This window comes from Phalaenopsis equestris, unplaced genomic scaffold, assembly GCF_001263595.1.
Source record: "Phalaenopsis equestris unplaced genomic scaffold, ASM126359v1 Scaffold001200, whole genome shotgun sequence".
Taxonomy (NCBI): Eukaryota; Viridiplantae; Streptophyta; class Magnoliopsida; order Asparagales; family Orchidaceae; genus Phalaenopsis; species Phalaenopsis equestris.
The window spans coordinates 355,250-379,633 of record NW_018165639.1 but is presented as its reverse complement, the minus strand read 5'-3'; the positions used below and the strand labels follow the sequence as shown (position 1 = coordinate 379,633).

At 33.1% G+C, this 24,384-nt stretch overlaps 1 protein-coding gene across 2 annotated transcripts in view; it reads left to right on the top strand.

The window, feature by feature from the left end:
- The first annotated feature begins 12,334 nt into the window (after positions 1–12,334).
- LOC110033503 (SWR1-complex protein 4) overlaps positions 12,335–24,384 on the top strand; it is a 43,324-nt gene continuing 31,274 nt past the window's right edge. Inside the window, exons 1-6 of one of the 2 annotated variants that reach the window (XM_020737503.1) lie at positions 12,335–12,547; positions 12,681–12,770; positions 19,225–19,290; positions 19,365–19,424; positions 19,564–19,620; positions 21,340–21,469. In XM_020737503.1, the coding sequence (XP_020593162.1) occupies positions 12,437–12,547; positions 12,681–12,770; positions 19,225–19,290; positions 19,365–19,424; positions 19,564–19,620; positions 21,340–21,469 (514 nt within the window). In that variant the 5' untranslated portion in view covers positions 12,335–12,436. The remainder of the gene's footprint in view (positions 12,548–12,680; positions 12,771–19,224; positions 19,291–19,364; positions 19,425–19,563; positions 19,621–21,339; positions 21,470–24,384) is intronic. The other variant, XM_020737505.1, reaches the window with a different exon arrangement.

Below are 24,384 nucleotides of genomic sequence, written 5' to 3'. Positions count from 1 at the left end.
TCGGGATAGATACAGGATTTGAGGTAAAGTGCTCTTTCATTTAAACTATGAAAATTATGGGGTCAGTTTGACTTCATCTTTTTCAAAACTAAATTTTTTAAAAAACGTCCTTCCGAAGAAGGCAACGGGATTTCAATTCCGATAGCCGACAGCTTCTTACGGGCAAACCCCACACCAAAAATAGTGCCGACAATATACAATATGCACTTTTTGGAAAATTTTCTATTGTTAAAAAGATAATTATTTAAACTAAAGACGTTTTCGAAGTAAAGAAAATTTAAATATTTTTGGTAATTTTAATATGTTGACAAAAACAGTACAAACTTAAAAAGATAAGTTGAGTTTTTGTAGAAGAAAAACACTAAATATGAAAATATCTTTCTCCTTATCATGAATCAGTAATAAGTATAGGAATTTTGTTTTGAATGTATGCATATTGTGTTGTTCCAAATAAGAGCAATAATATTCTTTACCCTTACTAGAGATGTTATAAAGAACATTGGCTAATTTAAAGTTTGAATAATTCTAAAGACCGGCTAGACAGGGAAGATACTTGTTTTCACTCTAGAGTTCCCTCGAGTCCCTCCACCTGAGGGCTAATATCTCGTATCAGAACCTAAAACAATAAACCAAGTTGGGGGATTTAACCTGTCACTTTAAAGTCCTCTAACTCTACTCCCTTATTTCCCTGTTCATTTGCACTCAATCATATGAACTACATTCTCATTCATACAATGTCATGTGATTCTTTTCAATTGTTGACTGAGACAATACTATCTCGGTTCTTACAAGTTCTCACAACAAATTTTAACATTTGGATTGGCCAAATCAAGAAGTAAATGAAGTGCATAGATTTAAATCATCACAATTTCTTCCAACATTAAAGATCAATACTCTCCACAACTTCCATCCAACACTTAATTACCTATCATTTTAAAAAGAAACATAAAAAAAAACTACTGAGAATCCATGAACAAAATAAAACCACACTTTAGTTTAAAAGTAGAAATCATTGTCAAAACAACAATAAGTCTCAATTAAAACCAAAAGTAGTTTAAAACAAAAGATAAAAATGTATCACAAGTTCTCCACCAAACTCTTGAAGTTCCTTTGAATCGCTTCTCTTTTACAACACTCTCAATATAAAACTAAAATTAAAAAAAGGATAAATATGTGGTGCCTGAAAAATCTCTCTGACTAACTCCCCAATTGTTGAACTTTCAAAACTTTTCTAGAACTTTCAGGGCCCCTTTCAAAGTCCCAGTCTTCTTTCTTTTATAATTCTCTAAAAGGTGCATTGGTATCTCTTTAAAATGTGTATTGATTCAATGTATTTCCCCAACAGATGCATCCTTTCGCAATAATTTTCATCCACGGTGGTTGTAACCACCTATTAAGCCAATATGTGCCTCAAAAACCTTGTGCCGTAACCACCTATTAAGCCAATATGTGCCTCAAAAACCTCTTCAAAATTCACAAAAACTGAATTTACTAGTCCAATAACTGCCACTATCACTTAGGCGTGACCTTCTCTCTTTACTCGACGCTTAAGCGCCGGATCTGTCGCTTAGGCGCCAAAACACTTTTGCACATCTTTCACATATTTGCTCCAAATTTTATCCTTTTTCACTCTTTTATGCATTTTTCACTTTTTACATGTACCTGAAAGAAAACACAAAAATACCTTCCATTAAAGCGCAATATCTCAAAAATAGGTATAAAAATGTGTCTAACAACACTATATATTTTAGGCGTATCAGTATCACTATATATTTTAAACACTATATATTTTAGGCGTATCAGTATCCTCCTAGCCTAACCACAGAATTGGGGACCAAACTCTGGATTAGTCAATGTTCTTTATAACACTCTTAAGAGGGTAAAGAATAAGGTTGCTCCTAATTGATACAAAATAGGTTTTATACATATTTTCAAATGATTTTAATTCCTTCACAATCCATATACTCATTGTAAAGAGGAATGATGCTTTCTTAAATTTGAATCTTCCGTCAACAAAAATCTTCCGTCATTTTCGTAATTTTACTTTTGAAAGTTTTGCGTAATTTTACTTTTTTTTCGTAATTTTACTTTTGAAAGTTTTGTTTTTAGTTAGTTAACTTGTCTTTCAACTGCATTTTATATAGCATTCACTTTAGTAGTTAATATTTAGACTTCACACTTTACTTTTTTTGTATTTTTAAATTATATTACTTTTTTTTGTATTTTTAAATTATAAAATAATTTTAAAAATTTACTTATAGGTTTTTCCAACTTTCCTATGGGATCGATATCTATGACTCCTTTATAACCTTTTATTACTTGAGTGATATGTATGCTTGGGTTGATTTTAAAGTTAAAAAGAGTTTTAATGATAAAGTGTTTTTAGAAAAGCTATTTTTTTTAGGAATATATTGCATATTTATTATTATATTTGTCGTGTGCATTTTGTAAAATTGGAAAATATTTGCAAAATTTATTCACTAAATCTACCCACATCAGTTGACGACGTTAAACCAAGCGCTTTATGGGAGGTAACCCACATAATCTATTTGTGTGGTTTGATTTGTGTTTGTTATTGATATTGCATTGTGACTTTCTATTACTAAAGTAGCATTCTTAAAACACCATATAAGGTTGTAAACATGATTGGAACTTGAAAAATTTAACGATAGGCGAAACGTTGTTCACTAAGGCATTGGCGCCTAGGCGCCTTAACTGGTGCCTAAGCACCAGAGCCCAATGAAACTGGTGCATAGGCGCTTAAACTGCACTTAGACACCACGATTTCTGGACGTGGAGAAAACCACCTCAAGCAATTTTTTCCACTTCTTGCTTTTTAAGCTTTCCGATCTTTGTCTCCAATCATAGAACTTTAAAGATTAGGCCTGAGAGAAGAAATTTATAGAGTATTTGAAATCTTGCCTTCATTTACTTGCTTCCATCAAGAGTAACAACAATGGAAAGGGAATTGGAGATAAGTTTGTGCATCAAGATGCTAAAACTTATTTCAATGGGTTCCCGACATTGAAATTAAATAGGATACTAGCAAGTTGGGAAAAACTATAGAGAAGCTTTCATTACTACAAAACAAGTTACATGAGATGTATCATCAGTATGAGCATTTGGAGTGGTAGATGAAGCTTCAATGTAATCACATGGCGTGTTATCAGGATTATCAGGTAACTATGTATTGCAACATAACTAGATTGATGAGAAGATGGCTATGGACTTCCCTCGTGCCCCTTTCTTTCAAGTCTTTGATCATAACTTTTCAACAATTGATATTGGGGAAGAAATTTCAGTCAACAATCATTGAAGTTCAAAAGGAATTATTTGTGTTTGATTAGTCATGTTTGCTTTAGTAATAGTTGTGATGTGTGCTACTTTATCTAGTAGTTAATTGTGTGTTGGTTTGTTTGTGTAGTACTGCTTTATTGTGTTTATTGTATATGTTGTACTGTCATTTGATGGTTTATAATAAAGTGATGATTGTGTAAAACATGTGTTAGAATGATGAATTAATCTCGAATTAAGAATTATAATTTGAAGATAAAAGATGTTGGGGAGATGATGAACATGAAGTGTGATATTAAGATAATGTGAAATTTTGGTTTGAAGGCTTTTGTTTTGCTGTGTTACCCTTGCACTGCATGAAAAGAAAATTTTTGGGACTAGCTCCTAATCGCCATACCATCTGCACAGCTTGGCGCTTAGTCGCCAATTCAACTGAACCTGCTGAAATTTGAAAATTTTGCATAGTAAACGAAACCCACACAATTGTTGATGCCCAAGCTCCATCTTCTTCCTCTTTTCGTGAAAACCTGCCCTAGGGTGCTTCTTAGAGCTCCAATTTTCAAGTTCCTTGGCTCAAAACCACCATATTTCATCTTCTCAAGGTTATATCTACATTTTGGCATAGTTTTTTTGTGATTTCACCATGAATTTTTCATACATTTAGTGGAGTTCAAAGTTTACAAAAATATTTTATTAGGTGGTGAAAAGTCCATGGATTTAAGCCTTGTTAGCTCGAAAAAGCTTGTAGGAAGCCATTTATCTTAATTTTAAAATTTTTTGAAATTTTTCTTCAAATTTTTATATGGTTCCTAAGACAAAATCGGGAAAAAGGAAAAGAAACTTTTGAAAATACCAAATTTGTGAATTTTAAAGCACAAATTTGTTACAAGAAATTTGCATCATCAACAAAGTTTATTATAGTGAACTTTCTACAGACTCGGTGAAGCTATTGAGAACATAATTGTGGCTCATCAACAGGAAAGCTTTTATTATTTTACTAATGTTGTTGTCATTGTTGTTGTGCGAGAATTTTATGCCAACTTACCAGAAGCAGCTGATGTCGAGATCTTTGTTCGGAGAAGAGGAGTAGAGTTCACTTTTGAAAGGATTAATGTGGTATATGTTTTTCCACCTGGTATTGACTGTTTCTATTACGAGTATACACCTTCTGAAGCAGAGTTAGACCAGATAATTACATATTTGACTGATGGACGTGGAGCCTGGAAGATTTGGAATGATCATAAGAAAAACTTTTCTTCTTCCATGCTCAATGCCGCTTCAAAGGCCTGACACAATTTCATTTTTGCTCGCCTCCTTCCTTCAAATCATTTAATTGAAGTAACAAGAGAAAGAACCATATTAAACTACTACATTCAAGAGATGAAACCTATATATGTTGGCTCTCTTATTTATGAGGCTATTAGTTCTTCTACTAGAGCTAGTACTACGTCAGGTCTTGGTTTTCCATCTTTGATATTTACTATTTGCTTTAAACATTGGGAGGAGTAGTTAAAGTCACGCAAGCCTATTGGGAAGGCTAATGTAGATGTGTATGGATGACCTAGAGGTGGAGTTGCCGATGCACCTTCTACTTCGAGACCTTCTACCTCCATTGTTGTTAAGCCTCCGTCCGGTTTCTGGTATATATTGAGTGAAAGATATTTGGAGCACCAGAATGACATGTTTTTGATGCAGTGTCGTATGCAAGATATGGAGGATAAATTTGATCATATGGCAGATTATGTTCGGAGGAAGAGTGATTATGATGCAGATTATGATGGAGCATTAGTGAAATTAAAATTCATGAAGGGAGATCAGTCAGTTAAATTTCTTACATGCCCTCAATTTACACCTTATGAGAGTCGCAAGTCTATGGACGAAGATATCCCCTTTGATTTTGATGATGATGAGGAGGAGGAGGGGGATTAGAATTTTTTTAATATTATGTAGTGGTTATGTTTTTTGATCTTTCTCATTATGGACTGTTTATGTAAGTTTTATTGATCTACATAGTTTTATTTGTAATGCTACATTTGCTCTTGCTTAATTAGTTTTCTTGTGAGTTAGAGTTGTCTCTTACATTGCAAATGCATGTTGTGATTTAGATTGTCCACTACTCAACATGCATTTTTATTAATTGAACCTATACTGTTCTCCTGCTTAGAAATTTTAAATTTTATTTCTCTTTGTTCATGCTTATTATAAACTGTACTTCTTTAAACTAATTAAAAATTTAAATTTGGGGGAAGGGAAAAAACTTTTTAAAACTAAACCTTTTTTGTACTAAGTAAATTGTATTTTCAAAAATTATTTTAACATAACTTGTGGTATGTTGGGTCAGCTTTATATAACTATACATTTGATTCTATAAATAATAGAGTAGACTTAAGTAATAATTTTTAATAATAAAGGTTAGTTCTAGATTTGAGATATTTAGTATAAGAGTATATAATTATGTTTTTACTATTTAAAGTAAAGAAAAATTGTATTTTTGAAAATATTAAAGAATTTAGATTTTTTTACTTAAAAGGAAAGAATTGAGACTCTATGAAAAATCTTTTTAAAGCTAATATACTTTATTAAGTAAGGATATGTGGGAAGTTCTTAACTTTAAGAGAGGATGAAGAAGTTCAAAATCATTAAAAGCTATCAAGATATATTAATCATCACATAAAAAAAAGAAAAGAAAGCAAAATCAAAAGGAAAGAAAAACAAAAAGAAAAATAATTGAGACTCTGGAGGAGATGCCTAATAAAAAATTGGCTTCACTTGTATTATCTTGAGGAAGGTACTTATTTGCATTTCTAAACTTATTTTTGAAGTATTAACATCTTTACTAGTAGACTCTTACGAACTTCTTTTTCTTGTAATTTGTCTAAGCATCCTTAATATGATAAATTATAAATCTTCTTAAAAGGAATAAGAAATCTGAATTCTTAGACTTGACTACAAAATATTCTTATATTTTAGTTTTAACCTGAGTTATTGAAAATCTTTCTAAAGTTTCACGATATAGAAAGCTTAAAGTAAGACTTACTTCCATAAGTTATACTTTTTATATATAGTAAAAGGGTTACTTGAGGACAAGTAACGTTTAAGTTTGGGGGAATTGATCCACCTTAAAATTACTTATTTTTTATGCACATTTATACATATTTTTGAGGATATTATGCTTTAATGAAAGGAATTTTGTGTGTTTTTGGTTACATGTGCAAGAAAAAGAGTTTAAGAGAAAAAAATACATAAAAAATGAGCAAAATGGGCCTTACCAAATATAATTGAAAACACCAACCGAACTGGGGCTTAGGCCCCAAATGCAGAACGTGGCTAGCGCCTAGGCGTGATAGTTTTGGCCCCTAGGCGACACGTTTGTTTTCTAGAAGATCCATTAAATGCAACTGATATTTGAAGAGACGTCTGAAGTAACCTTTGGTCATTTTTAAATCTCTATAAATAGAGATTAATTCTAAAAGTATAGGGTGGGTAAGGGTGTGTGTGGAAGTGTGTGGGTGTGTGTTAGAGAGTTCTAGAGTCGCAAATAGAGTGGGCGACCACTTTGGTGAGTCCTTGTGATTTCTGAAGTGGTGTGAGTCCTGTAAAAGTCCATTGGAGTCAGAGAGGTTAGAGAACTTCAAACAAATACTTAGGTAAACATTCCAAATAAGTCTTTGTATCTTTTATTTAAGTGTTGTACTTTGGGTTTGAGTTTTATAAATATGTTTTGTTTTGTTTTCCTCATGCATTATAAGTAGTTTTCTTTCTTTCTCCTTGCAATATAAAGTAATCAGGTAGTGGTTTTGATTTGTTTAGAATTTCTTTTTTTTTCTCAAAAAATTGTGATGATATTTTCACTGGTTCTTCATTTACTTTACAAATTGTCCATTTGTATTGTTAAAATTTATTGTGAAACTTATAAACCCGAGAGGGCCAAGATTTATGTAACTAGTGACTATCACATTTCACTTTGGAAAGAGCCATAACAATCACCTGAGGGGGAGTATAAATAGATAGGGAGATAAGATTTGTTAGTTTAGAATTGATGTTTCTGGGGTGACAGACAAGATTTTTTTATCAATTTAGTCTAGAGTTTGGAACTAAGGGTCACTAGTATGTCCTATAGGGAGGGCATAGTAGGTAATCTAGAAGTGAGAGACTAGAACCTACTCAGCACTACTATACATGTCGGCACCATCCTTAGATTAGCCAACATTCTTTACACATCAAAAGAAGAAAAGAATAGGTATGCTCCAATTTGTCACAATACTACAATTAAACTTTTAAACAATTCAAATCCTACTCTGATTATGAATTATTTGCAAGGATAGTCTCTTTATATACATATATAAATCATAGCATTTACTTCTACTTGCATTTGTAGGAATTAGTAAACTTTATTTCTTCACCTGAACTATTTTAGATATTTTCTGCAGTCTTAAGTAAAATTCTTTTAAAGTTAAATTCCTGAATTTCTTTTTTTTTCTTTCCTACGGGATTGATATTGGGTTTTTAAAGAAAGTCCTATATTACTTGAAACGTCACGTATATTTGCGTAGTGCCCCTAGTGAGAAAACTATTAATCTAAATTTTATAATATTACATTTGTTCTCACTAGCCGCTAAATATAAATTTGGTCAAGTTTTTTGTCTTCTTTTGGAATATTAAATCGCATAATTGCGAGTCGAGTCACTTGTCACCCTAGTAACATCAATTCTACGCCCATCAAATCTTATTTTCCTATTTATTTGCACTCCCCCCTCAGGCGATCGCTATGGCTCTTTCTGAAGTGAAATGTTGTACTCACTAGTTAAATAAATCTAAGCTCTCTTGGGTGTATAAGTTTCTCAACCAATTTTAACCAAACAAATGAATAGTTTGCAAAGTAAATGAAGATCCAGTGAAAATACCATAAAAAATTTATGGAATAAAAAGAAGTTCTAAACAAATCAAATCCACCGCAAAATTACTTCTTATTGTAAGGAGAAAGAGGAAAACTTCCCATAATTCATGGTGATATAAAAACAAAACATATTTATAAAAATTAAATCCAACATACAAAAGAAAAGATACAAAAACTTATCTTAAATGTTTCCCCAAGCACAACTTTCAAGTTCCCTGACTTCGCTGACTCCACAAGACTCTTACAAGACTCACAATACTCCAGAAATCACAAAGACTCACTAAGGTGGTCGCCCACTCTAGATGGGATCCTCCCTCTCTCAAAACGACTCCAAGACTCCTCTATTTCATCCAAATTAATTTCAATATATAGAGCTTCAAAAATCACCAAGAGTTGCTTCAGACACTTTTTAAAAATTTATCTAAATTCAATAAATATAAGTGTAACCATTTCTGATGACTAGGCGCCAGCCTCGATTTCCATCTGGCACCTAGCCGCCAGCTCGGATGTTTTTGACAATAAACTTGATTATGCCCATTTTTCTTCTTTTTGATATATTTTTGCTCTTTTTTGCTCTTAAATTCTTTTTCTTACACCTGCAAAGAAAAACACAAAAATATCTTTCATTAAAATATAATATTCTTAAAAACAGGTATAAAATGTACATTTAAAATAGGTAATTTTAAGGCGCATCAGTGGTCACACCCGAACTTGATTTGGTCACACCAGCATTGTGATCAGGTAGTATGGTTACGCTGCTACCTTCGATACAGCGACATGGTCACGGCCATTTCAAGTGTGGTCATGCCAATTATGCCATATCAAATTTGGTTTTTTTTTTAATTTTGAAATTTACGCTCAATCTCTTATAACCTGCACATCACCAATAAAAATCTTTCACAAGCGTAAATCCATAATAATTAAAGCAAAATAATAAGTAAAAAGTTGGGTTATATGCAACAAAAATTGTGCAATATTAACTCATGTCAACATGCTATTTATATATTTCTCCAAAGTTATGGAGGGGAAAACTATGTCTCATATTTATCGCGTTCTAAGTTATCAAACTATAGCCTCCATTTAGAGTATCTTGACATCACCCTCAACTTTACAATTCTTAAGGCTGCTTAGTGTCATAAGACGATGGAAAAAATGCTCTCCTAGCTAAATGGTTGGAAAAAATCATTTTTTAGTTTCGCTAGCAAACTTCAAATTATCAATATTTCTATATGGAGCTACATTCACCATTAGTTCATATTAAGTATTATTCCAAAAAATAGAAAAAAAATCGCTTCATTGATCAATAACTTCCTGCATTATAATGGGCCTAATAACAAGGTGCATGTAATCCCCCGAGGGACTACTATTAATAAAAAAAGTTGTGATAACTTATGACTCCCTACTACTTAGTAAACCTTATGTGTAAATCAAAAATCATCTTGAGGCTTTACAATATAAAGACTTATATTGCCTCTTGGTGCCTTAATCTATGTGGTTCATTTTGGTTCAAAAGGAAAAAAAAATCTTTTCTTTTTTCAAACCCACTCATTTAAGAAGCTTAAAATATCAAATGGGGCCTTTTTCTTCTATTAATCATAATAATAACATGGTCTTTTTTCTTTTTATTATTAGCTAGATGATACTTTTCTCTGTGAAAATTTTGATAGCTCTATTTTTTATATGTTCTTTTGTTTTATTTATATCAACTCCTTATGCATGATTGTTAATCATTCATGGTCACTACCTTTCGACAATTTCATTCAACCCAAAACAAAATTTATGTCTAGTATTCTCTTATTAATTGCTTGTAGATGGGCAAAGATACATATTCTTAGAAAGATATCTAATATTTTATATATGATGATAAAAAAAAATAAGATCAGTTGTATGGTTTAAAGGTCACTTCTTTCAATATGTTGTCATTTCGTGGAAGATTTTCATTGGAGGTTTGAAAATAAAATAAAAAAGTTATAATTCAAGGTTTATAGGTCAACTCTAGTGCATATTTTGTTGCTCTCTTCCAAAAACTCATTTACACTTGTTTTTAGTGCCCCCCTTTTTCTATAAATTATTTATTATAGTATACCTCATGTCCCTTTCTTTCATTTAGGTTGAATTTTTTTCAAGTGCTGATTCATCGTGATACTATCACTCTCAAATTTTTAAAAAAAGTATTTCTTCTTACACTTTATATTGTGGGTCACTCTATTTGGTATGAAATAAATTACAAAATTTTTTAGTGTGGCATTTCTCTATTTAATATTGTTTGAGCAAAATTCACTTTGCAATCAAGCAATAAAACCATAAGTGGGAATATTAAGGATGAGACTCCTCATTTTATACATAGTTTTTATTTGTGATAAGACCTTTAATTTTGACATGGTGTATTGTCTATGAGTGTTACTTTAATTCCAGTGTTTTGTACTCGTGCTCTTTCTCAATTGCCTAATTTTGATTTTGACTAAGCCTTTATCTAATTTGGCGGGCTCAAGTTTTATTTATTATGCTTTTTATGGATGCTATGGTTGAACATTATATTTGTTATAGTGGCAATTAGATTCTCTTTTTAGTGTTTTAGACTTTTTGGTGAGCCATGATGATGTCTATATACTACACTTTGGCTTCATTCGGTTTTTTAACTAGATCCTCCGAATTTTCTACTATGATTTGATAATTTTTTTTGGATTGTTGTAATTAATCAATTGGGATAATTTTTGTTCAGTGGTAAAACCACTTTCTTTTATTTTTTTTGTCCACCCTAAAATATCCTCTCTTACAATTGTTTGCTTTACACATTTGTGATGGAAATCTCTACCTATTTGCTATGTGAAGTTTTTTTTTTGTTATCTGTTATTGGCACTACTCCTATCTGTGGCTGTTCATTATTTATTGTCGCTCTAATGATGTTATGATGATCATGGCTCCTTTGCAGATTATCAAAATATAGTTCCTTAACTCTAAACATAGTCTCTATTTGATAAACAAACGCTCATAATTTGTCACATTTTTCATTTTTCTACTTATAGCTTGTTTCTTTTATTTGTGATATTTTTCTTTCAAATTATTTATAAATATCGTTTTTTATTAATGTTATATTAAGCGTGACTCAACTTTTCAGAAAAAATCCTAAAATTAAGATGTATTTAATATTTAAAATATTATTAATGATGATATTTTTGATGTGATGTTACAATTTTAAGTGCTATGTATATAAATATGAAATTTAGGCCCTAGATGTGTAATTACATAAGAATTGCTTGGTATATTTGCAAAGGGCATAGTCCCACAACCAACACAACTAGATAATTACGCTTTTATGTCTTATTGCTAATTTCGACCCGAATCGTGCTGCTCCCGAAGAGATTCATTTGAGTTGCTTCTCTTCTTTCTTGGGAGTTGTTTCGTAGGATACTTTAAATATGATTTAAATTAGATTTAACTTAAATCTAGCTAAAAATTATAAGTAAGTTAGATAAATCTATCGTTAAGTTAAATTCAATTGTTGATTATTCCTTGTATTAAATTAAAATTTACTAAATCTAGCTACTAGTTAGATTTAACATATTTAGTGCAAGAAAATATTATCTCAAATAGATTTATGCCGAACAACTCAAATAAATTTAACTGGATTTATTAAATCAAATATTACTTTAAATTTAATGTTATTTGGGATTTACTCAATCTTACTTTATCTTAAATCCTCCCTGTATCCAAACACCCTCTTCGAGTCGGAAAAATTTTTTATCCGGACTCCTAACGTAGCTCTACGTGCATACTCCGATAACATGCCACCATGTATGCTACATTGCGAAGATTATTTCGTGATTATTTAAGTGGATCCGCGAATGTTATTTCAGGATTATTTTTGTGTTATTTTAGGGTTTTCGAAGAGAACCCATATATTTAACTTTAATAACCTAGAAATAACCCAAAATAACCTCCGCTGTTCCACTAAAAACTCATAAATAAACCTGAAATAACTCTGCAGTATTAATCCGATAATCTTGAAATAACCTCCAGAGTGTTATTTCGAGGATGACATTTCGGAGTTATTAAAATGAAACAAATGAAATTATTTAGAGGTAATTTCTGGTTTAACTTTAATTTTTTTTTTAGCTAAGCTGGTATATTACCCCGACTCTTCCGTGCATAACATTTTTCGCTTGGTCACAGAGCGTATCGTGATGAGCAAAAACACTATGCTTCATAAGAAACCCTAACCATAGATATCGCCGGCGACACTTTATGGATGCAAAGGACATACTCGGCCTCCCGAAGTCATTCCCCGGTACACAGGAGAAGAAGCCTCGGCCTCTGAAAGAGCCTCAGAGAAAGCCGGATGGCATATCACGCGAGGTATGATTTGTTTCGTATAAATTTTTTTTAAATTTGTTGAGAGGAGAACTCATTTCTTGCTCTTTGCATATATTCTATTTCTTATTATTCTACATTCACTCGTCATTAATCTTGATGACTTCCGTTTGGGAAGGTTTACGCGCTCACTGGGGGAATGGCGCCTCTCATGCCGACGATAGAGGTTTCTCACTTGAAGCGGAGATCGGTTGCGGATAAGGAGAATGTATGCAATCCGCTTGCTATCAACTATATTATTTTCTCAGTTTTTTTTGTTTTTTTTATTTTTTTTGTTTTTTTTATTTTTTTTGTTTTTTAAGTTCAACTTAACTGATAGTTTAACCCTCCATCTTATATTCTTTAGAAAACTAGGGAGTATTTTTGTTATGAGGCTAACGAATTAGAAATTTAAATTGTAATTTTGTTGAAGGTGGTTCAGTTTTTTTATTGTTTGGTTGGGAATTTGGGCGAATTATATTTGCTGTATAGACTGAGAGAAAGAAAGATGTTCGTATAGAAAGCCATAGAATATTAGTTATATATTTACTAGTTAAAAAGTTGATTGCTAAAAATGGAAGCCCTACTTTCTTTACTTGAATTCCTTACTGTACTTGAAATGAAAGCAGAAGTACTCTATAGATTCGTGACTTCTCAATGCACCATCTTTTTGTATTACTCAATATTAAGCCATTGAACCTCATTGTCTGTCACTCTCCTCTGCCTGGATACTGGATGTAATAATCAAACTTTTTGTAATTTGCTTTGTTTGTTGTGCGTCCTTAGTAATGCTACGATAGAGTGGGATCCACATTTTGTATTAACTTTTGCATGCCACCCATCTTTTTTTCCTAAAATCTATGCATAATGCACACGAGCACTCAAAATTTTGTTGCATTCTAAGTCCAGTGTATTGAGAAAAGTGCACTATAGTGTAGTAAGTCCCTACAACCATTGTTTTTGTTTTTGTTTTAAAATATTAACACTTTAACAAGTATGATTGCACAGTACTCATATTCAACGACTAAATTATACTTGGTCAATTCACCAGTAAGGTCCCGTGGCTGATAAATTACCACTATAGTGCAATATATAATTAGAGTAATATAACATCACCACAACAGTTAAAGTTAGACACACCAATATTGTCGGACACAATAAGTAAGTCATGATATGTGAAAGCATATCATATAGAAGAACTGGACACGGATTGGTGAATTGAGCATTTGGAAGTACAATTCTTATGTGTTATTGCATTAGTTTGAAATATTTAAATAAAATATAAAAATTATTGCGCCTATTTGATAGTTAATGAAACTTAATGTGGATTGATTATGTTGTTATCCATATGGTTTTCCATGCTAAATGACAAGAGAAAATGTACCTTTCTTATGTTTCACTGTAGAATAAAGCAGTATAATTGGATACTTTTGGCTCCTTTGTTGGCTATGGAAGTAAGGTGCAACTCTTGTTATAAAAGTGTTGCCGATGGAAGTTTTTTTTTATTGTCGCAACTTCATATCCTTATGTAAGTAGACGCCTAAAATTGAAGTATCCCAACCAAGCACAACCGGATAGCCAAAGTGGTTTGCAATATCTACTTTGATAACTCTATAACCTTAAGAGAAGTGACCTTTTATGCTCTTACTTTCACAAATAGGAACTTCTGCTGCCTTTCATTTCTAGACTCTGTATAGGCCTTGAGCTTGGAAAAAATGATTAATATCTTTTCATGTAGCCTGCTTTTTTGTTAAACTAATTTGCCACCATCATTGATAGTTGCTGTATTATGATCACTTAAAGACTCATCTCAACCTTAAAATTTCCTATTTAAGTCGCAGGACCTTCAATCTTATGACCCTTTGGTAAAAGATCGACCTTAAGTTCAGGCCTATTATCAAAATGTAGTAGTTTTTTTAAGGAGATGGTGGATGATGTTATTGCTTCTGTCAGGTGTTGATCACTTCATTTATTGTTGAAATTATTATCAAGAGTTCTGTCTAAGTTGTTGAAACACCTCAATTTCTTCCCATTGGCGAACAAAGCATTTAAGGGTTGGAATTGCTGCCCATTCCCTCTCTCAATTTCTTATTCTACTCCCTTCTATAGAGGGAACTCCCGCGTCTTCTATTTTTTGCTTTTTTCTATTCCCTTCATTTCCTATTTCTCTTACTTTCCTATTTCTCATCCTTGTCTATTTCTCTTCCTTTTGTATTTTTTTTCCTTTCCCTTTCTATGCCTTCCTATTCCATCCCTTTCTGTTCCTTTTACCTTCTATTTCCATCTACTATTATCTATTATATATATATATATATGCTGATTTGCTTGCATTAGAAGATATGCTGTTCCTTTATTTGTCTATAATTTCAGTTTGCTGCCTCTATGCAGTTTTTCCCTTCCTAGGGCTGTTTCTGATGGCAAGAAGGTGCTACGGATATAACTCTTTTGAGGTGGTGAATATATACGCTCCTTCCATCTCTTCCGGCTGCTGTCCAACCCACCACAAACTATTCATGCTGCTGTCCAGTCTCCCGCGATCCCTTCCGATTGTTGTCCAGTCCATTGCAATCCATTTATGCTGCTGAGCAGTCCCCCAACAAACTTTTCCTGCTGCTGTCCAGGTCACTGCAATCCTCCAGAGCTACCGCCATTTGCCTTCAACACTTTCCAGTCTACCACCATTCCCTCGGATTCACCCCACCTTTGTTGCACCCACCTCCAGCCCCTTCAAGATTTGTTGTTCTCACTTTGTGCTGTTTTTATTCTTATTTGTAGAGTCGTGTAACTTGAACATTTGTGTGTTTGTGCTGTTTTATGTTGAATGAGTCATTGTTGTACTTTTGAATTCAACAATAAATATTTCCGTTATATCATGGTTTGGATTAAACCCTGATATCATTTGGTATTAGAGACATCTCAACCATAGCCCTATACTAAGGTTTCCTAGCATCTGCTCCCCTCCACCAAAAGAAATGTTTTCCTTATTCCCAAATTATAGATAAATTTTGACTTGAACCTAATTTTCATTTGTTGATTTTCAAAATGAGCAACCCTAAATAATTTTTTTGACACCGTCAATTAGACTTATACATCTTCTTTCACCTTCCTACCCTAAACCCTAGCCATGCCATGAAGAAGATACATGCCCGGGTCTACCTGGGAAGAGATATAGTAGGAGATCCGTCGACTTTAGCAGAGGCTTGCGAATATTGAATATGAAAACCAGGGGGAGATAATCCTCGACCGTGATCTGGAGAGTCAAAGAGGCGAAAGAGATGTTAAATTTTAACCCCTTCCTAGGGAGGATTTCAATGAAGAAGAAAGGCCACAACACTTTGGAATCCAATATCAGCGGAGGCCACATATGAAGAACGCGAGAATCAGAAGATGAAGCAAGAGAGACAACGCCAGTTCCTACCAACTTACTATAAACAAATGTGCTGACTCTAGCTTCAGAAGGAGAGAGAATGCATCACCTAGCAATCACCCCTCTTACAGGCAAAATTCAACCTCAAAGCCTTACAACCAGAGTACACCCAGGAGAATACCCAAGACGACTCCGTCAAAGGAAAAGCTGATTCAGAGTGACGAATAAGCGGAATCAATCCACATTCCTAAATCTATCACAACCAAGAAGTGTTATAAGTGCCACAGATTTGAACATAGTGAATCAAATTGTACAACCAGGAATTTGATTGCTTTCATTGATCACAGAGCAGTTAAAGAACTAAACTATGATTCAGTAGATGAAAACTTTAGATAGGATTTTCAATTTTCAGCCAACGAGGAAAAAATCATCCATTCCAATTGTCTCCAAGATAGAGATTCCGGCTGAGGTAACAATAGCTGTCTTAGAAGGTATGAACTTTGTTGTAATGGGCGCTTCGACTAAGGGTCTGTTTGGGACAGCTGCAATTTATTGAATAATCTGCTGATAAGCTGATTAAAAATAATCTGCTGATAAGCTGGGTGTGGTAGTTATTACAAATTTTTATTTTTTTGGAAAAGCCAGACCGCAACCAGAAATCTGCCACCGCACCTAGACAGGTGCGGTGTGAAAACGCTGTTTTCAGCGTTTTGAAAACATATAAGCTGTGAAAACGCAGTTCACCCAAACAGGTCAAGTGCGTTTTCAAAACGCCACCGCACCAAATAAGCTGCCCCAAACGGACCCTAAGTATGAGATTGTGATGCCTAGAGCTAGCATTTTGCAGGCATTGAGCCATTAGACGTAATGACCTTGGATGTCAAAATGGGCTATGAGTTTGAGGAGCTGATATCCGACACAGGAAAACACGAGATAAGAGAATTCAAACCTATTAGATCTATAAAATTATCCTTGAGTTGCCCCTACTAAGGAAGGTCGAACATATCAGAAATGAGACTTTTTTGTGCTACGATAGGAAAATTACACGGAGCTATTCCGATGTTAGATTGAATTCAATATGATACCCATCATCAGATGCTCCAGGAGGAATGAAACCCCCCAACTTTGAAATTATTCTTAGGAGTTTAATGGGGGAAAAAAATTTTAGTGAGATCCATTTCCTATAAGTGAAGAAGATGTCTCTTCAGAATGATTGCTAGTGAGAATGGTGCAACCTGACACAGGCCCACCTTGGAGTTGATCTCACCTCACATATTGGTTTATCAACTACATTTGCTAAGTGCAGGAAGTGGAAGAAGAATGTTCTAAATTTAAGTGCGCAAGGGTTACATTTTGGGAACCTACATCTATATAGAACCCCAACTCAGGACGACCAAGAGGTACATATTTATTCTATCAAGATATGCTGTGGAATGACAACACCTAAATGATCAACCTATCAGGAGACTACACTATCTCTGCTAACTTTAATGTGGTAGACTTGACACGGTACTTCGAGGAGCCAAAAACTCCGACAAACGAAGTCGAAGCTCTCCCAAACTTAAGAGATTGACCCGGAACTTGCTGGGTGATTGACTGAACCGGCCGACCTTCATAAGAGCAGGAATTTTTGCCCCTTCCCTCTCCCAATTTCCTATTCTACTCCTTTCCGTAGAGGGAACTCTTTCTTCAATTCCATGCTCTTTTCTATTCCTTTCATTTTCTATTTCTTTTTTATTTCGTATTACAGTCCTTGTCTATTTCTCTTCCTTTACAATTTCTAGTTTTTGTCTATTTCTCTTCATTTCCTATTTCTCTTCCTTTCCCTTTCTATTTCTTCCTATTCCATCTCTTTCCTTTCCTATTACCTTATATTTCTATCTACTATCATTTATTATATATATGTTGATCTGCTTGCAATTAGAGGGGGTCTTGATTTGTCTCTAATTTCAATTTGTTGCCTCTAAGAAGTTTTTCCTCACCTAGGGATGTATCCGACGACGATAAAGTATTCCAGTTATATCAGACGGCGAGAAGGTGGCCCCCAACTGCAACTTTTCTGAGGTGGTGATTATCTATGCTCGTTCTATCTCTTCCGGCTATTTTGCAGTTCACAACTAACTTCTTTCTGCTTTCCAGTTGCCCGTGATCCCTTCTAGCTGCTGTCAGTCCTTAGACCATCTTCCAACTGCTGTGCAGTTCACTGTCCATCATCCAATACCTTCCAGCTTGTTGCCATTCCCTCCGGTTCACCCAAACACTGACGTACCCACCTCCAGCCTCTTCTAGACCCACCGTTCTCACTCTAGAGGGCTGTTTGTGTTGTTTTTATTCTTATTTTGTAGAGTTGTCGTTGTAACTTGACCGTTTGTGTGTTTGTGTTGTTTTATGTTGAAGAGTCATCATTGCACTTTTGAATTCAACAATAAATATTTCTGTTTTGTTGTGGTTTGGGTTAACTCCAATATCACATGATCTATGAGTAGCTAGCAACACTAAATACACTAACTTCAACTGACTTTTTAGTGTTCTTTACTTCCATGTTATATTGAGTCAACTGACTTTCATATCAGTACCCCATTTTTACAATGCACTTGGCTACAAGGCCTCACAAATATTATTGCTTTTCATATTAGTGCCCATGTATAGTTGTTTTTGGCATTTAGCATTGCCCAAAATTTGAAAATTTTGAAGAGGGCTTCCAAACGAGCCATTGCATTCTCAAAGGAGTTTTCTCAGCATGGATTAACTATGGGTTTGTGTGGTTTTACATCATTCTTGTTTTAGGTCCATTAAAGGTGTGATTTTTTTAATTAGCGCATTTACCAAGTGAAAATTAAAATGCTTTGAAATTCAGGATATTCCATTTTGAACTTCGCTTATTCATATAGATCTTTCATAACACGAGTAATTGATAAATTTGTCATAATAGTAGTTATGAATTTTATGAATAAATAATTCATTTTCTAAAAGGCAAAACACCCATCAAAAAGTGATCAGACAAACTCTAATTTGTGAAAACCAACGACGAAGATGGCTTTCTTTTTTTTATTGATTTTTCCTTATCATTTTAGGAACAATATTTTTGCAGGTGTGGTTTTTATCATTTATTAATTGGACCCTATTAGCATGTTTTTTTAGTATGGTTTACCCAATTGGTGTTTTATGAGGGTATCTAAAAGATCTAAGCTGTTTATTTTTTTCCCTAGCTTGTCTTTTCATGTGATTTAAACAGCATTTAATTATAATGTCTTAGTATGGAATGCTTCTACCCGCCTTACTGATTCCCTATTACTGTAATCTATGTACTACGCAGATTACATGGCAATGGCTTCCATTCACCAACTCTGCACGTTCTGATAACTTACAATTGTATCACTGGGTAGTTTTCATTTCTTGTTAATTACTGCCTCCTTTCATGCATCACATCTCTAACATAGAGCTAATCTTTCTCAGGTGAGGGTGGTCAATGGGATTCCTCCTACTGGTGATTATCAATTTGCTAAATACAACAAGGTGAGCTATTACAAAACTTTCATCTCGTTCATTTACAAGTTTTAATCTTTTCAATGGATATTTTTACAAACTGCAAGCTCAGTATATTCCAACGACGCAACATTGTATTTTCTTACTTTTCATTGTGATGTTGATGCAGTCAATCGATGTTGTGAAGTATACGGATGAGGAATACGAAAAGTATCTTACTGATTCTGTATGTACTAGGTACAATATGGTTTATTTGCATTTTAATTGTTCTTGTCCATTTTGAGGTCTATATTTTATGTTTCTTATTGCTTAATCTTTGCTTGACATTTTAAATTTGTTTTTAATGAAAAATTTATTGTTGCTGTTCATCCTTTGGTCTTTTAGTTTGATTTAGTAAATTAGGAGAATAAAATGGAAACTTTAGTAAACGTTCAGTGTATAATCTCAATTCAAAAGTTTATTGCCTGCTGTGAAGCAATTGAGCGCTAAGATTTGGAATTATGACTTTGGAATTATGATTATGAAATATATTACTTCTCTTGTTTGGTGTGTTTAAGCTTATTTTTAGTGTTGGAAATTATATATTAGGGAAGCTCAATTCCCAAACCTCTTTAATAAGGATTCAGCTTTGAGAACATGCAGATTTTTGTTATATTTTTAATGAGCAATGACTTCTGCACTCGCACACACTGTATCTGGAAATAATGTTTTTATCATGATTATCACTCAATGATACTCTTTTTTGTTCCTGCTAAGGCTTTGCCCTCTAAGATCTTGGTCCGTTTTTTATTTTATTTCTTACTATTTCCTTATCTAAGTAGGTTTTTTGTTCGATGATAGATGGGTAGTTTGATCTCCATTCTAACTTATGTTTGTGCTATAATGTATTTTGTTATAAAATTGTCAGTTATAGCAGTGGTTGTAGTCATATTATTTTGGAATGTTAGTTTATGTTTGGATGATAAGCATGGCCGGCTTTCAATAGTCCTTATTTGACTAAGAGTGAATATGGTGAATTACATTTTAAATTTTACTTGGCTTAAATATCGACTGAGGATCTTGTCAACTTTGACACTGGGGGTAATTCTGATATTTAATACGATTAATTGCTGTATTTTCACGGCCATTCCTTTGAGATTGACCATAGTATTTATATTATGGGGCTTTTTTGTATGCACGACCCAATTCCCATGTATTCACGTATCAGACTCCTAAACTTCAATTTTAACATCCAGGCCACCCCCGTCCCTTGCTTTTGGCTATAGGTTGTGCGGCCTGGATATAAAATTGAAGTTTAGGGGTCTGATATGTGAATACGTGGGAATTGTGTGGCACGGAGGTAAATTTCCCTTATATTATGTATGGTCTGATGTTTGTGCATCTTTAACTACATAACACTTATGTGATGTATTTTGAGAGCCGTAATGTGGAAATTAGCATTACAAAAATGTCTTGTTGCAACTCATTTATTTATTTATATCTATCAATTCATTTAATGTAAGACAACTATTCGATCTTGCTTTTTGAATCCTGATAAGAATTTACTATTTACTGGCCAAAGGCGGTGATTTTCATCTTCTGAGATTAGGGAAGTCTTAATACTGTGCTGGTCCTACTTGCAAACTTTATGAATTTTTCTTCTTATTTATTGTAACTAGCATTTTTTGATATCACATTATAAATTATGTACATATTTAAGCAGTTGATAGCTAGCTCATTCTCATGCATACATAAAAACTTGGTTGTGTTGGCCTTTAACCGTTGTTGTCTTTTTAATTTTGTTATTTTCTAAAGAAAATATGGTAAGATTACATGATTAAGTCTTTAGTATCTGTTGTCACAAAGTTCTTTTGCTCTTTTGTGATTGATGTTCTCATGATATTCGGGAATATTTGTGACCTTTTTGTTTTTGTTGGTCTAAATGTTTACTTTATCAATTTTCCAGATGTGGACTAAGGAGGAAACTGATCAATTGTTTGAAATGTGTGAACGGTTTGATCTTCGCTTCATAGTAATAGCTGATAGATTCCCTTCTTCTCGAACTGTGGAGGAACTTAAGGGTCGCTACTACTCTGGTACTTCTGATAAAGATCTTTGCTAGATATTAGATACTCTAGATTGGGGTTGGATACCTATTTTTGGACATATTAAACCATGTTATTTTGCAAATCATCAAATATCTGGCTTTTTTGGTTCTCTGGAGCCAGCTGTTTCATTAAAAATTTATTTGACATATATAAATCATTGTTCGAGTTTTTTATGTATTCTGTTGGGTTGATATCATGACTTTTGAGTGTTATTTTAACTAGTAAAGGTTCATTGATGGTTTTGATAAATGAAAGCTATTTAGTTTTTTTCTAAATGATATGTTAGATTTCCTGTGTCAATTTTTGGGCAAAGTTTCTTTTTTGAGTTTTTTTTTTTTAAAACTCGCAAAAACTCGCACAGACACTTGTAGCACTTGTAGATGATGGGCTTTAAACTAAAGTCCTTATAGTTGAGTAAAGTACTTAACCATTAGGCTAAGTGAGTTGCACACTTTAGCTTTAAGATTCCTTATATCTGTATAATTTTATTATTTGAAGCTTTGAAAGAACCATTTTTTTAACATGTATAATATTCCATTTCTTGGTTTCTATTAGCTAAAACCACTTTGAATTTTTTGTGCCTACTTGAATTCAGATAAATGCAAGGATATATATCTCGATTATAGCTAACCTTGGTAGTCATGCCTGACCTTCACATAACCCGTGCATTTCTGCTAAGGTTACCCCTAAACCCAAGCATAGGGCTGTCAAAAAAGCTCGGTGTTCGCGAACAAGTCATATTCAGTTCATCAATGAATTTGTGTTCGATTCGTTCGATAAGTAAACGAGACGAACTTGAATAATTTTTTTTTTTCCGGTTAGTTAAATGAACCCAACACGAATAATGATGCATTCGTTCTTGTTCGAATCATTATTGTTCGAAATATAAAATAATTTAAAATAATTATATATAAAAAATTTATGATATTTAAAAAAATTAAATTTTATTAATTATGATATATGATAACTTAATAATAATAATATATTAATATACTATATTAGTAATATACTAATATATATATATATTATATATTTATATAATCTAAGTTATATAATTAATATAATATATTATTTATATATATTAATATTAGAGATGTCAAACTGACTCTTCGTTCGCGAACAACTCGTGTTCGGCTAATTTGTTAGGAAACGAACACGAACAGTGACTTCACGAACAATTTCGAACATGAGCTTATTTCAAATAACTAAATTTCAAACGAACCGAACACGAACACAAGCTTTGTTCGTTCATGTTCGGTTTGGTTACACCCCTACCCAAGCAACATGTTGAGGTTTATGTAAGTTATATTTGAATTCCTTGGCATGGAGTTAGAACCAAGGCAAAGACACTTTTATCATATCCGACTTAGTTAGCAGTTTAATTGAGTCATGTTGAGCTTGACTAGATCAATTTCACTTGAGCTAGAGGAGCTTGACATGTTTATATATAGCTCTTGAAATTCCACAGTGATATTAAGTGAGCTCTTTGGTCCTAGGACAAACTCCCAACTTGTGATGATTGAAGGAGTTGATTGTTAAAAAGTATGGAGGAGTAGAGGAGGAGATGAAGGAGGTTACCTCAATGTGCGGCATACTGCAGTTGGATTCAATTGATCTCAATGAAAAATGCTATAAAGTTGAAATTTTTCATTGTAGAAACGACAAAAAAGATCGACAAAATTGAAGACTACATCATAAACATCTTTGGCTATTATTATATATTGGTCTAAGCTATCCAAAAAGAGGTAATTGTGGCAGCACCTGTGATGGAGGGCTGTTGAAGAAGAGGAGATCATTATTGTTTTTTTAATTTTTTTAAGTATCTTTTGTAATTTAATATTTATGAGCATATCATTTTGTATGACATTATGATCTTAAACAAGTCGGCTCAATGAGCTAATGAATTGACTCATACTTTGCTTAGGTCAATTTTATAAAATGTCATAATACTGTTCAACATGTCTGGCATAACTTCTAAATGAGAATAATGAAATATATATTTGATGGTGATTTCATTGATGTCTCATTTATTTATACGCACAATCAACTTTCATTTTTCTTAGGTGTAAACAAGCATGTACAACACAAGTACACATACTTTCTTTAATACACTCCTTCTTGCTAGCTCATTAATTTGTTTTTTTGACCAACGATGAGCTGTGAACTAAATGAGTAATATTAAATTTAAACCATTCTCTTGGCGATGGTAATATTAATAAAAATTTTATTAGGATGCATATTTTTAAATTTATTCCATTCATGTATAACATAAACCAACATAGTCACAACTACATGCTTTACATTGTTTAACTAACTATTAAGCCATATATCACACTCTCCTATATCTTCTCTTTCTGAAATGCATTTTTCCTCTTCATTGGTGGCACCTGACTCTTGTGCTAATTTAGATTTACCTTAGATTTTGTCAGATTTATAAATATCCTTCTCGTTTTAGTCTTGAAAGCGCATATATTTGATCATTTTAAATGAGTAATATCTATAACATATAATCCTGGTTTAGTGAGAAGCGTCCATGGATAGCACATTGCATTGGTTCTACCAATATAGGTAGCTAATTAAATTAGAACTAGACATTTTTGAGATGTTTTATCTACTTGAACTTCCTTATTGTATTGAACTTGTTTCTTTTTAATTGTGGTTCATATTTCAAATTTATGCAGTCTTAAGGAATTCGTCGAGGCAACTTTATAAAGTTCTTACAATGAATTATAAGCTTAAGATGCTTCTTCCCATATTTAAAGTAATTTTGAAAACTGCAATTCTCTTTCAATCAGATTCAACTTTCGGAGTACTATGTTGCATTGAATTACAAGAATTATCACCTAAAATACTCTCAAAATCGCTAATTTCTTCTTCAAACTCATGAACATTATTAGAATTAT